Raw genomic sequence first — 15,530 nt, forward strand, 5'->3', positions numbered from 1 at the left:
CCAACCCTGGATAAAGAACTACAGGCAGTCAATGCCGAGAAAGAGAGAATCATTCTTCTCCAAGGATGAACCTGATAGGTTATCCAATCCTGAGTGGTCAGTCCTAAATGTGTGTACGTGAGAACAGCACTAGATGGATTGGTGCGTGCATATGTGTGTGTGTGTGTGTGTGTGTGTGTGTGTGTGTGTGTGTGTGTGTGTGTGTGTTTGACAATAATAATTATAGAAGAAGAGATCTTGACCTTGAGATGGAGAGGGAGCAGGAGGCATTGGAGTCGGGAGAGGAAGGGATGAAAATGATGTCAATACAGCACTGTATGTGAAGTGCTAGGAAAAAAAATTAGTTTTTTTTTAATTCTAAGCTATTTAAAAACCCAAAGAGGTAGCGAATGGTTAGTCCTTGAACTCCCCTACATTGCCAAGGGAAGCCAGGGGAATGAGGTCTTACCAATCCTCGGACAGGAGAGCAGGAATGGGTTAAAACAATCCAGACAGTCTCCAGCCAGGAAGGCCTTGTAGCTGGCGCAGGGAAAGGCCATCAGTGGGCAGGTGTTCTCCAGAGCGCTGATGTAGAGATGGACAGCCCTCATGTGATCGCAGATCAGGTAACTGTAACCTGAGAGGGATAAAAACCACATCAAGGTTTCAGTCCAGACGGGCGGGAACTCTCTCCCTGCCGCTCACTATAACTCTCCTGGGTTTTATAGCGTAGAAGCCTATGAATAGACAGCTGTCCCCTGAGCCACACCTTAGCAACATTAACGGACATGGGTACCTCAGTCTCTCTTTCGCTTTTAATTTTCCCGAGAAGCTTTGCCAGCCGAGACAGTTGCTTGATTTGAGATCGTGTCTTACGTGATCAGGCAAACGCTCTGGTAAAGAGGGAGCATGCAGAGCTGGGGGTACCCACAGCCAAGATGGTAGTCTCTCTGCTTGTCTGTCTTTTCCATCAACACCCACCAAACAGTTTTCCTACCCAGCAAAGAGATAGTCTAGAGCAGTGGTTCTCAGCCTTCCTAAGGCTATGACCCTTTAATACAGTTTCTCCTCACTTTGTAGTGACCCCCAACCATAAAATTATTTTTTTGCTTACTTCATAACTGCAATTTTGCTACTGTTAAGCATCATAATGTAAACATCTGATATTTCTGATGGTCTTCAATGACCCCTGTGAAAGGGTTGTTCAACTTCCAAGGGGGCACGACCCACATGTTGAGAACCCCTGGCCTAGAGTCAGCAGCCATTCATGACAAGTCTTTTGAATTATATGTGCTGTAACTTACCCAGTCTAGTAACTGATCTAAAGAGCTTTCCAAGTATCCCAATTACTCCAACTTGATTTTATGGTGGTTATTTACTATGATTTTTATTTTATGTGCATTGGTGTCTTGCCTGCATGTATGTCCGTGTGCAGATGTCAGATCTTGGAATTAGACAGTTGTGAGTTGCCATGTGGGTGCAGGGAATTGAACCCGGGTCCTTTGGAAGAGCAGCCAGTGCTCTCTATCGCTGAGCCATCTCCCCAGCCCTGGTATTTACTGTTTAAAAGTTACAACCACTCTGGTGCATGCAACACACACACACACACACGCACGCACGCATGCACGCATGCACACACGCACACATTTACACATGCACACATACACACACAATCCACATAAGGCTGGAGTTAAAAGGTAAAGAGCAAGGCGCAGCTACAGCATTTTGGGGCCACTTGGCCCCCGCTACACCACATACTCTCTTGGACTGACAATTAAGGATAAACTGTGTTCACAGTCCTTTCTCCTGTGGTCTGGAGGTTTTCTACCGCCACGCTCCTCTTAGCATTACCAGGGAACTGAGACAGGCTAGCTGCCTCCTTCTCAAACTGCACTATAAAGAAATGAGAAGTAGCTAACTAAAATGCCACTGAGAGATTCTAAAATCAGTGAAACCAAACCACCCCTCCTGATCTGACATGTTATTAAAGTTTTCTAAGAAGCACATTTTTGAAAAACCAGTAAATCTGGCAAAAATAAAAAAAAGTACTTATTTGATAAAACTGTCAAAAGAATCACTAAAATGGAGTCAGGTGTGATGGTGCAGGAGGCTGAGGCAGGAGGACAGCTGGGAGTTTGAGGTTAGCTTGGACTATAGCATGAGATATTGCCTCAAAAAGCAAACAAAACAAAAATCCTTAAAATATTAAGAATTTGGTGAAGTAAGAGACTACTACAAATATACAGAAATCCGCATTTAATATTCCAAATGAAATGCCAATATATTGATTTTAGTTGTAAGCAAAATATAAAGCTGAACACTCTTTGGTGCTTAGCTTTTGACAGATTTAGTATTATTTAAAACATATTAAATATATTTGTTATTTAAATCACTTATAATTTAAAATACATGTTAAATATTTTCAAAATGAGAATTCCAGAAGAATATATTTAGGAGAGAATATGTTAAAAAATTATCTTTAAGATAATTTTGGAGTCTGGGTATAGCAGAGCACACCTTTAATCCCAGAACTTGGGAGGCACAGGCAGGAGGATCTCTGTGAGTTCTGAGGGCAGTCAGGTCTACAGAGCGAGTTCCAGGACAGTCAGGACTGTCTCAAAACAAACAGAAAAAGAAAGAAAGAAAGAAAGAAAGAAAGAAAGAAAGAAAGAAAGAAAGAAAGAAAGAAAGAAAGAAGAAAGAAAGAAAGAAAGAAAGAAAGAAAGAAAGAAGGAAAGAAAGAAGGAAAGAAAGAAGGAAGGAAGGAAGGAAGGAAGGAAGGAAGGAAGGAAGGAAGGAAGGAAGGAAGGAAGGAAGGAAGAGAGAAAAAAAGAGCTGTACAGTTTTGAGCAGTGAGCCTTCGGCCACGCATCTCTGGTCTGATGGCTTACTTCTGCCACAGTTCCATTCTGAAGCTGCTGGGGCCTTGCCACAGATTAGGTCTCAGGAAGGAATAGAGGTTATTGTCCCGATTGACGTTAGATCATGGCAGAGCCTAACATAAAATGGGATGACATCACAAATGTGAGGCCAGCTTCCAGGAGCAGAGACAACTCTCCGGAATTCATGGGCTCCAAAAATAACTAGCACATGCTAAGACACTGTAGAACATAGAGGGCATCATCAGGAAGACACCATGTGACCCACACTGGCTGCTCAGAGTGAAGATATGGTGAATTTCAGTTTGTGGAGCAGGTAAATACTAACTCTCCCTGGCTTGCTGACCTGCTTGAAAAATCGTGGGACATCCAGGCTGGTCTTGACCTCCATTGACAAAGTAGTCCACATGTCCCACAGGAATCCGGATACCCAAATCTGAAAGGGGCAGAACCCTGTTAGCTTCGTGCTTCAGAGCATACTTTCCTGGTCCTGCGTCAGGGTGGTTGGGAGTCAGGGTCTTCCTCACTCCAATGGGTTGGGCCACTTCACAAGGCAAACCACGCTGAGAGGAAGCACACTACAGTTTATAGGATCCCCAGATTTCCCCAATAAAATCAGTCTTCCTTTTCCATCACATTTGAACCACATGGTCCTCTTTCCTGTTTCTAAAACAAGTCAAGCACCGGTCCACATCTAGGCCTTACTTTGTCCATCTTCTTCTCCTAGCTCTCTTCCCAAGCCTGATTCACTCTTCTCCACTGAGCCTTGTCTACTGCACAAATGCTACTCAATAATCCTGTTGAAGAAGACCCCCTCTGAAGTTACCCTCTGTCAACACCCTTTCTTACACAGCATATCATGACCACATGCATGTGATAAGGACAGTCTGGAATTGGGTCTGTTTCCTTGAATGAAGCCTTCAGGTATTTTCCTGACCTTTTTGTTGTTTTTCTGAGTCCTTGACACCTACCTACCACAATACCCGGCTCACAGTGAGTGACTAATAAGTAGTTATTGGGTGAATAAATGAACAGATGCCGAACTTCATGTCCCTGCTCATTACTGTATTCTCAGGACTAGCTACCTTGCTTAGTAAATATTGATTGAATAAGCAGAATTATTGTTTTCAGTCCCATACAGAAGAGGCTCCAAGTTCAAAAGGCCAAAGAGACCTAAGCCAGGGAACTATGAATCTAACATGAAACATATTTAGTAAGTTTGGGGACAGAAGAGTTCTACTTCATTTTTAAAATTTGGGGTTTTTTTTAATATGAAAACAATGGTTCAATTTTTATCATATAAGACACATAGCAAAAAGTTACCATCTTAATTGTTTTTTTTGTTTGTTTGTTTTTTGTTTTTCGAGACAGGGTTTCTCTGTGTAGTTTTAGTGCCTGTCCTGGATCTCGCTCTGTAGACCAGGCTGGCCTCAAACTCACAGAGATCGCCTGCCTTTTCCTCCCGAGTACTGGGATTAAAGGTGTGTTCCACCACCGCCTGGCTACCATCTTAATTTTTAAGTAGACAGCTCAGTGCCTTTACTGATTGTCTACATTTATATTGAGAAGTCATTGCCACCCTTTATTGCCTAAGCGTCACTCTTCCAAACTGACACTGTATACTAAGTGCCAGCTCCTCATTTCTCCTCCCTCATTCTCTGTTACTCATCATTGCATTTCTGTCTCCATGAACGTGACTACTCTTAAGTAAAGGACTTGCCTTGGTCATGGGCAAGATAAACTCCTAATAGAGGAAGTGTTGAGGGATCTGGGTATATATCTGTGCAGAAGGTAGGAACAGGGGTTGGACAATATGGCTGCACGGGCTTCTTCATGCCTTGTGTGCTTTGGATGCTGAAAGGCTTTTGACCTAAAGGGATGCGACATAGACGTCTCTCTCCCTTGAATGGTAAGCCCTTTTGGTCTAAAACTGACATTGTTTCTCTTGTTCATTGCAATACACTGAGCACAGTGCACACCATAGGGACATCTCATTTCTTGTAGAAACAAAGATGATTGTCTAATCCTTTCCTAGGTGGTCAGAAAGACAAGGTGGACTGAGGTGGACTTTCCTGTGTGTGTGACTATTGGAAGGGGATTCTCTCTCCTGACCCGGGACTGGGCTTGTCCTCTGGGGAAAAGGAAAATCCTCACTGGCCTGCATGTCTGGGGAGTGGAATGCCCCCATCCTCAGGGGCCAGACACATACAGCCTAAAAAAGCAACATGATTTCCCCATATGTGATCCAGACAGCAATGCCCATCAGCACAGGGTTTGGGGTTGAATCAGTGAGATTACCAAACAAACAATTTTGGTCCATGAGTGAGAGTCCTCTGGCCCACTGGTAGCTTACAATAAAACTACTAATCTCCATGGTCAAAACAAGGACAATGACAGCCAAAGATGATCTCAAAGCTAGAGGAGACCTTCAAAATCATCCCGATAAATTCCTCACTGTTTAACAGAGGCTCTGCCAGGAACAGGGGCTCTTTGGCCAGGGCCACACCACTAGGTGCGCCCTAAACCCTACCCATGTGCTCTCCCTCATCCCAGGTATTTCATTCCAGCTCACAGTCAGTGTCTGTGTGGATGGCCTCCACAAAGAGGGCATCTCCAGCATCCAAGCGTTCCTCCAGGCTGGCTCTGGTGTACTCTGGTCCAGCAGGATCTAGCCCTATAAAGACAGACCGCTGTTAGGATCCTTTTTCCTCTCACCTCCCAGAAACACCATGGATCTACACTTTGCCCTCCCCAGCAGTCCCTCCAGTTCAGCTCATAGAATCCTCCATCCAGGACCAAGGGTTGGGAGAAGCAGCCCAGGACCACTTTACCCAGGAAACCCCATACTCTGTTGTCTGCTGTGGTACCCTCTCCATGGCCCAGGTTTCTGGCTCTAAAATGAACATAACAACAATAATATCAATTTGGAAAAACCAGTGACAACTGGTTTCATCCCACAGGGCCTCTCTGGAGGATTCTATGAGACAGAAGGATGTGGGCTCAACATTCCCTCCGTTCACTTCAGAAGAGTCTCTGAAGAAAGCTCCCTCTGTCTGTAACAGCTGAGAGGAAAGATAGAGAGGATTTTTTTTTTACCTGTGATCCGTCCCAACTGGCCTTTGTACAATTGTCCGACCATGCCTCCAACATGAGCCCCTAGACTAACACCAATGATGTGGATTGAGGACTCCGACACACCCAGCTCCTGGAATGGGCAATGGTAGACGGTGGGTTCCACTTGGGCTGAAACAAAGGCCTTGGGCACCATGCACCTGCCCACATGCTTCAGAACAAGGAAAGACCTCTCATCCACCAATCACTGTTCCTCTTTCTGGGCTGGGCTCTGCACCCCCCCAGTTCCCTCACTTCCAAGTACACAATGACCATGTCATTTCTTGGGAGAGACTACTAAATTTTGCAGGGTCAGCAAACTATTTATTGTCCAGTGACATGCTTTATGGAGGCCTGAGGACCTTGGGGGAGGTTCAGTGCCCTGCCTGTCAGCACCCCAAGAATCTAGCTCCAGATTTAAGATGAAAACCAGCTCCCTGGGTGGCTCTGCTCCTGCCCCTAATCTCAAGGGGGATCCTTTTCTTTCTGGCTGCTGTGTCCTGCCCAAAACTATCCCAAACCTTTCCTGACCTACCAGAAGTTTTCTGAGGAAGCGAGAGATCTCCAGGCTCAACTTGACCACATTCTCCACAGCAAAGAGGTAGACGCCTGTAGAGCCATAAACCCAGTCCACTGCAATCACATTGGCATCTGTTGCCCGCAGGAGAGTGTGAATGAACTTGTCGATCCAAGAAGGCTTTGTTCCTAATGCCCTAGACGTGGGTCAAAATACAGAGGAGCATTGCCAAACTGATAGCCGTTGACAGAAACCCCAATTAGTCCCCAAACTAGAGAAGTCAAGACTGAGAACAGCCAGTCACACAGTGCCGAGGGGCAACATCATTCCAGAGTCACCAGTATATGTGGAATCTTCATGTGAATTATCTGAAAGTGCCTCTTGTTCCAGGCAGAATGGAGAACTCAGGGCAGATTGTACCCACACTTCCCTTCAGTCTACCCCTTTGTACAAAGCTCTGTAGACTGTCTTCACTGCTCTGCCTCTGGACTATTTGAAAGATAGTTCTGTACTTAGAGTTAAAACATGCAGTCTAAATTCTCATTCTAAATGATAGGTTCTTTCCTTGAGGAGGCTTTCATTCATCCACGTGCCCTTCCATTCATTCACAGCATGTTTAATTGAGTACCTATGGGTTTAAGGGTATGCTGGGGGATTTCCAAGAAATAAAGACAAGTCCCTGTCTGTCTAGAACCTACAGTTTAAGACTTTTCCAGGAAGATAATGTTAGGAAATTTTCAGAAAGATTTCCTAACAGTGTGGCAAGACACTCCAGCTCCTGTTGTGGGACACTGTGAGCATGCTCACAAACAAGGAGACAGGAGTAGAGATGGGGCATGCACTTTGGAAAGTGATCCCTGAGGTTAAGAGCAGAGCGGCCTGATGAATGCTCTGGTTCCATCAGCCATGACCGGGCTGGAGACACACACTCTACCAGGGATAGTGACTGAATATAAGACTTGTTAAAGAAATGACTTTGGGAAAAGAATGGAAAGTGACAACTCAAGGCAGATGTGACTGGGGCCCTGGAGCAGAGAGGGGCCAGATGTGAAGAAGTGGGGAGCACCTCTTCAATGGTTACCCCAACTCTATATGCCCTGCAGTCTCTTTCTCCCTTTCTTCTCAGAAACTGTCTCTGGGTTTGTTTGTTTTTTTGTTTGTTTTTTTGTTTGTTTTTGTTTTTGCCTTGCCAGTGGGCTTTGGAGGAAAATATGTTTGAAGGAAGAGTTGTGATTGAATTGGACAGTAGGGTACCAGAAACTGCAGAACTATCAGGCTCCTGAGAAATGCTAACCCCTGGGTATGATGGAAGTAGAACCATACACAAAAGTTTCTCCAGTCAAAAAAAATCATGGAAAAAATCGAAGAAAAAAAAAAAAGAGGAAACAAAACCCTGGGCAAAAAGTACCATGTTGTTATCCTCAAGTGAGTGCGTAAAACCTGTGACCTCATTTTCCAAGATGAATCATGCTGTACAACCACACTTTGGGGGATAACAGCACAGCTTTTTGCCCAAGAACCATGGAGACTATTCCTATATCCCCCTCTTTAATCCAGATGTGGAAACTGGAATGGCTTTTCCAGGGTCATAAAGACTGGGTAGAGGATTAATGTTGTGCTAGAAAGAATGGGGAACATAATGTGTGCAGAGTTCACATGAGACACCTTAAAGGACGTGAGCGATGGAACATGTGACGGGCAGTAAATCCATGCCTCCTCAGGCTCCCCACAATCTTCCCATGGCATTATGGTCTCTTTGGTTCTTAACTATTGGTTGCTTAGCTCTCACCTGAATCCATGAATAATTAGTTTGGTTCCCAGGCTGACATTGAACTTAGAGTTTTGGATGTCACTGCTTCTTTCTACTAGCTGCCCACAGCTGGGATCGGAAGGGGTAAAGAGGAGAAACTGGACTTTGAGGTTGGTGCCTCGGAGGAGGTTGGCATTCTGGAAGTCAGTGCACTTTGGCTGGGCGGTAGGAGGTACATTCCCTAGAGGAAACAAAGCAAAAGAACACTCAGAGCATGCGCGGCCATCTCTTTTTAGAAGGACCATGTTAGTTAGGCAAGTACTCTACCACTGAACTGCAGCACTAGCCCTGATGGTTTTCTGAGACCCGATCTTCTTACAGGACTCCACATGGGCCTCAAATCCATGAGCTCCTTGCCTCGGCTTCCTGAATACTAGGATTATAGATGTGTGTCACCACCTTTGACAGAACTAAGTCCTTTCAAAGAAGAACAGTATGTCCCCTCAGTAAGCACTATGGCTTGAGTATAATTGTGGTATTCCACTCCCCCCAACCTATTCTGTCCCCAAGATGACAGTATTGAGAGGTACAGTGGGTTTTTAAGAAGTGGAGGCCACCCAAGTGTGTGGCACACACATGTCATTCTGCCACCTGGAAAGCAGACAGAAGAATTGTGATCTTGGGGCCAGACTGGGCTGTATAGCAAATTGCGGGTCAGCCTGGGCTAAATAGTGAAACCCTATCTCAAGAAACAAAGGCCGGGAAGGTAGGTCGGTGGTGGAGCACTTGTGCAAGGCCTGTGTTTGATCTGCAGCACTGGAAAAAAATAGTGAGGCCTAGTGAGGTCCTTGGCTCGCTGTAGACACGCCCTAGAAGGGGATGGTGGGACCTCAGACTCTTCATTAACTCTTTCTATGCCTGACCCCTGACATTTTTCTCCTACATGTGCTTCCATTATGGCATCCCACTCAAAGACGAGGCCCAGCCAGCAAGGCTGCCTGGTCTTGGACTTGCACTTCCAAAACTAAATGACACTCACTTCTTTTAAAGTTAATTGCATCGGGTATTTTTGTTGTAGAACTGTAAAACTAACTAACACAGCAAGGCCTCGAAGTCACCAAAAGGATCAACATCACTCAGACAGCATCATCTAAATAAATATCAAAATTAGAGACCAGCGGCAAAATTAATTTTAAAATACACGGGAAGTATAAGAACACTCTTAAGCAGCGTGCCCGTGAAAGAAGAATCACGATGGAAAGTGAAGAATATAAAAAACGGGCCGGGCGGTGGTGGCGCACGCCTTTAATCCCAGCACTTGGGAGGCAGAGGCAGGCGGATCTTTGTGAGTTCGAGGCCAGCCTGGTCTAGAGAGCGAAATCCAGGAAAGACGCAAAGCTGCACAAAGAAACCCTGTCTCGAAATACCTAAAAAAAAAACAAAAACGGAATGGCGGAGAAACAAACCCTTGTTCAACTCTGTGTATAGTGGCTAATGCAGCATCAACATGACATACGGGGAGGCCATTGCACCAAGATGACTGGTTCCCAAGTTAGCAAATAGAGACTCAATGCAACACTTGGAGAGCTGGAAACAGAACTTAGGCCTTACCAACCAGAAGCAACCCACTCACCTCTGGCCAGGGACTTCAAGCCCACCTTAACCAATCAAATAGCTTCTTGGAACTGTTCATCTTTTAAAACTTTTATTGTAGGGCAATCATGGTGGTGCACACCTTTGATCCCAGCATTTGGGAGGCAGAGGCAGGTGGATCTCTGTGAGTTCAAAGCTTGTTTATGCAAGTCAGTCCTTTAAGGAAAGAATAACACAGCTACTCCAGATAGAGGGAAAGAAACAGGAAGGTCCGGTTGACATTAAAGAAATAGAACACATGAGATATGAGCAACACCCTCAGCAACTCAGTTATTGCAGCATCTGAGGACAAACGTCTTGGACTCATTTTGCTCCTCACATATGAATGGTAAACATCACCATTGGCTTTGTCATCAGAATTGCATATTCCGAGTTCAACCATCTCTACCTACCTAGTTACCACTTTGGGCTGAGCCACAGCTGTTTCTCAAGCTCACTGCCATAGCTTGTTGCTGCTTTTCCTGCCTACACTGCGGTCCCTTTGGTCTAATTATAGCACAGTGACCAAGATAAGCTCCTCTATGCAAAAGCCTTCGGTATTTCATTCCGAATAGAAGCTGATGTCCACAGAATGGACTACGAGCCTCTCAAGGATCTTGTCTGACCCTTTGAGAGTCCTGCCCTGTAGAGGGCATAGAGGTCTTTGTGTTCACAGACATGCATTAAGACAGTGGTTCTCAACCTGTGGGTCATGACCTTTTTTGGGGGGGGTGTCGAATGATCCTTTCACGGAGGTCATCTAAGACCATCGGAAAACAAAGATATTTACATTATGACTCATAACAGTAGCAAAATTACAGTTATGAAGTAGCAATGAAAATAATCTTATGGTTGGGGGTCATCACAACATGAGGAACTGCATTTAAGGGTCACGGCATCAGAAAGGTTGAGAACCACTGCACTAAGGGAATCTGGAATGCTAAGTACCCAGGGTTGTTCCCTCAAGGGAAGGAATGCAAAACCTGCTTTTCTCCCAGAAGGCTGGAGCAGACATGCTTTCTAGCCTGGACACCTTTGTGTAATCTGTGTGGCTGGAGACTCTCTGGCACCAGACCCTCCTCCAGACCCGTTCTCAGAAACTGTTTTCTCAGTCAGTCTATAGAATCTACGTGTATGGAAGGTGTCGCATGTACTTTACGAAGAGGTTTCGTAGTCATGCCTGGTCTGTATTTCGCTTATTTTGTTCCTCAAAAAGATTTAGTACGCTTTGTGTGAATGTGGGATTGAGTTAATCATCACGAGAATAATTTTCCCCAGATTGTGCTGTGTTTAAATAAGCCTAAAATAAACCACTCAGGTCAGACTCACTGGCTCTTGAGTGGTGGTGTGTGGAACTGCCTTCTTATCTCTCACGGCTTGTCTCTCAGCTGCCAGTGAAGGTCACAGGGACCCCTGCAACTGGCACCCAATGTGTGGGGCTCGGCCCTAGCAGACATTGTTTTCTCTAACTGGAAGCAGAGGGTAGGAGTTTGGTCCTCTCACCCAAGGATTCATGAGCCTAACTGAAAGGGTGAAATAGCATGGGTTCTTCTCAGTCCGCTGAGACAAATAATGTTATATAATTATTGAGATGTCTGTTCAGATCCAGGGGAGCAAAAATATTTAAAGCAACAGCTCTGTAACTTTGTACTGACGATTGTAAAATTCCATCCTTTGTTTCCTGAACAGGGAGCCATTGATGTTGACAGATGGAAACACATAGGAGTTAATATAGAAAGAGTCCATGAAGAGGGGGATAAAATCCCTGTCATCATTTTGCAATCTAGACTGTAGTTATGTTTGGTTGAACCCTCTTTGGGAGGATCACACGTCTCCGCAGGGGACTACTGCGCCTGCATTCAAGGAGACCAGTTTAGACATGTTGCCTCCCCTTTCAAACACCCCACATTATATACATTTACAACAAATATTCATTCTCGTCAATCTGCATATACTCCCTCACTTTAAGAGACTATCGTGGAAGATGAGGGACATAACCAACAGGAAAATGATTGGACCAAATGCCCTATCGTGACGGCTCTTACGATGCCTGTGATTTTAAATCCTCAGAACCCATATGTGCGTCAACATTGTCCACTTACTTTTGAGTTCTTAAATTTCAGAAAACTGGTCTCCGCTAATGGCCTACATGCTCCATTTATTGATATAATGTCGGAACATTTAAAGAGAGGTATTGTTGCTCCTTGGGACTATAAGCAAGTATTTAAAATTTCCTCAGTCTCAGGACAATACTTAACATGGAAAGCAAATTAATACGATGAACATGATGAACAGGCAGAAAGAAACCTTAACAATAACCTCCCTATTAATTCGGACAGGCTTCAGGGAGCGGCACAATATAGCGATACTCCAGTACAAATGAATGCTTCCGCCCAATATTTTGACCAAGCATGCCTTTGTGCGCTGTGAGCCTGGAAAAATACTGATCATAGAGAAAGTGTGTTCTCTGGCCACTTTAAAACGGAAGGTTAATAAGCCGTGGCCTGAGTTTCTCGCTCTCATTGAGAGAGCAGAACAAAAGAAAGTAGCTCAGGGGGATGCTGCAGAATATCCTCATCAGGCAGCTCACGTTTGATGGAGCTACCAGAGTGTGGAGCTGCCGTAGCATGCTGGTTTTTCTAATGGGGTGCAGCCACTCAAGACCCTGGCAGCTTGTCATGTGTTGCAACAGTCACTGCAGCAGCTATTGAAAATCTTCCAAAAGAGATCTTGCTTGGAATTCCAAAATAAAGGACCTTGGAAAAATGAGTGCAAAAAAAAAAAAAAAAAATCTAGTAATCTGGGCCTTGGCCTTTGCCTTTGCCCGTGATAAAAATGGAAAACATTAGGCTAATAAATGTCTATCCAAATTTGACAAGGATGGTAAGCCTTTAAACTCCCAAGGGAGCAACATCCAGCCTCAGAATCAAGGCAGAAATTGACCCAGACAACCAAAAATAAACTAGACTCAAAAGCAGTATCCAGTTATTTAAGAGGAACAACAGGATCTACGGCAATGGGATTAAATCCCTTGACTTTATGGACAAGATGGTTATCGGTGGATGGGTGTCCCGTGTTGACCTTATACATTGAAAACTATCACTTTAGCGGCATTCTGGACACTGGGACAAATCATTCAGTTATTAATTAACAACAATGGCCCCCACACTGGCCAATGTCTAAAGGCTGGCCTTTACAAGCTGTTGGAGGCCAACAGGATTCTTTAAAATGTACTAACATGTTAAATTGGGCTGACAAAGATTCTTCTTCTGGGGCTGGAGAGATGGCTCAGTGGTTAAGAGCACCGACCGCTCTTCCAGAGGTCCTGAGTTCAATTCCCAGCAACCACATGGTGGCTCACAACCACTTATAATGAGATCTGGTGCCCTCTTCTGGCCTGCAGGGACACATGCAGGCAAAATACTGTATACATAATAAATAAATAAATCTTTAAAAAAAAAAAAAAGATTCTTCTTCTGGCACTGTGCAGCCTCAGGACTTTGACACAATTTGTGGGGGAAGAGATATATTACAACAAATGCAAGGAATACTACCACTGCAACTAGTGAATCATCTGATAATTCTAATACAGGAAAGTATAACCCCCTTCTATTGGCGTCATTGGTCATGGGCCGTCCGTACAGCCTTTAAAACTACAAAGGGTCTCTGATGACCCAGCATGGCACAGGAACAAAGGCAGCTGGGACATAGAACCTTCAGTCAGCCCTTGGGATCCCCCCAGGGCACGTCTGTGAGCACAGAGACCTCTGTGCCCCCCACACTTCCCTAAATCTTATTTTGCACACTCTGTTCCAGCTAGGTGTCCCTTGCTCCTCTCTTCTGTCAGAAGCTCTTGATTCTGGCTGTCCTCTCTTTCTGGAATGTTCTGATAGGCACCTGCATGGTTAATTCCCTCCGCCCCATCAAGCCTGCCTGTCAGATGCCATTTTCTCTCCTCCTCTGTACCTCCCCTCAGATCCCCTCAATCTTTCTTACCCTGATCTCTCTACTTTAGTAGAAACCATCCTCTTCTAATCTACTCTGCACTTTTTATGGGACTTGTTTTTTTTTTTTTTTTATTATCTCCTGCATTAGAATTGATTTGGGGTTTTTTGTTTTGTTTTGTTTTGTTTTGTTTTGTTTTCAAGACAGGGTTTCTCTGTGGAACCCCGGCTGTCCTAGAACTCGCTCTGTAGACCAGGCTGGCCTTGAACTCACAGAGATCTGCCTGTCTCTGCCTCCCAAGTGCTGGGATTAAAGCTGTGCATCAGCAACAGCTAGAATAGATTTTCAAGCAAGGCAAAGCAAGGCTTTGTATCCATTCTGTACACTCTGATGCTTAACTAGCACCTGCCACACACAGTACACTCCAAGAGCTGGTTCTCCAAAAAGCATAATAAACCAGATGTACTTTTGATAAGACGGAGTAAGAAAAAAGGAGGAAGTCACAGGTAAACAATATCAAGAACAGAAAAGGGCAATCAATACAGACACAACTGATTCTTTTTCAAACCATCAAAGAACACATTTATACCCAGCCAGAAACTGAAGCTATAGATTTTTCTAAAAATGGATACTTTCTTGGAAAAGTGCAGTTTACCAAAACTTAGTCAAGAAAGATAAAACTAACAAAAACAGAGCACTTTTTTTCCATTTTCTTTTCTTTTTTTTTCCGAGACAGGGTTTCTCTGTGTAGCTTTGGAGACTGTCCTGGAACTCGCTCTGTAGACCAGGCTGGCCTCAAACTCACAGAGATAGAGATCCTCCTGCCTTTGCCTCCTGAGTGCTGGGATTAAAGGTGTGTGCCACCACTGCCCGGTCAAAGCACTTTTAAAACTATAGCACAAAAGAATTGAAATGGTAGTTTTGAAATCATTCATAATAAAACTTCAACAGGCCAGAAAGACTTACAGAGGGCTTCTATCAACCTCCAAATCCTCAATTTCATATACTTTTCCAGAGAACACAAACGGGAGACAGAATACTAACTCATTTTATGAGAATAATCAAATTATCAAATCTAGATAAAATACCAGCAAATCAAATCCATCAAGGATAACAAAAACAAAGGGCACAAAAATATACCATGTTTGCTGGGCAATGGTGCTGTATGCCTTTAACCTAAGCACTTGGGAGGCAGAGGCAAGAGGATCTCCCTGAGTTCGAGGTCAGCCTAATCTACAGAGCGAGTTCCAGGACAGCCAAGACAGTTACACAGAGAAACCCTGTCTCAAACAAAATAAAACAAACCAACCAACAAACAAAAACCCAAAACCAACAAAATACACACACACACACACACACACACACACACACACACACACACACACACATACACACCATGGCCAACCAGGGTTTAATGCAAGAAATAAAGTGTTTGTAACAGCAACGTATTTTTGTAGTATTTGTAATATTAATATAAAAATAAAATGCTCTTCTCAACAGATGTGACTTCACTTAAAACTGAAAATCAATCTGTTCTTGTGGGTGTGGTGGCATGTGCCTGGAGTCCTGGTACTCAGGAAGCTGAGGCAGGAGGATCTTAAATTCTAGACCAGCTTGAATTACACAGAGAGACCCTGTCCCCAAAAAATAAGAAAGTCATCTATGCTGTTGCCTTTGTTAAATATTATATGGAGGTCCTAGTCCTTGCCAATGAGAC

General features: G+C 44.3%; 1 protein-coding gene across 1 annotated transcript in view; it reads right to left on the reverse strand.

Moving 5' to 3' along the window:
* Pla1a (phospholipase A1 member A) overlaps nucleotides 1-15,530 on the reverse strand; it is a 35,478-nt gene that overhangs the window by 11,190 nt on the left and 8,758 nt on the right. Inside the window, exons 2-7 of the mRNA XM_052740677.1 lie at nucleotides 8,276-8,477; nucleotides 6,505-6,682; nucleotides 5,955-6,063; nucleotides 5,431-5,532; nucleotides 3,205-3,294; nucleotides 449-616 (exon numbers count right to left, since the gene is read on the reverse strand). Of these exons, the coding sequence (XP_052596637.1) occupies nucleotides 449-616; nucleotides 3,205-3,294; nucleotides 5,431-5,532; nucleotides 5,955-6,063; nucleotides 6,505-6,682; nucleotides 8,276-8,477 (849 nt within the window). The remainder of the gene's footprint in view (nucleotides 1-448; nucleotides 617-3,204; nucleotides 3,295-5,430; nucleotides 5,533-5,954; nucleotides 6,064-6,504; nucleotides 6,683-8,275; nucleotides 8,478-15,530) is intronic.

Source organism: Peromyscus californicus, unplaced genomic scaffold (genome assembly GCF_007827085.1).
Source record: "Peromyscus californicus insignis strain IS unplaced genomic scaffold, ASM782708v3 Scaffold_16__1_contigs__length_79575227, whole genome shotgun sequence".
NCBI classification, from domain to species: Eukaryota; Metazoa; Chordata; class Mammalia; order Rodentia; family Cricetidae; genus Peromyscus; species Peromyscus californicus.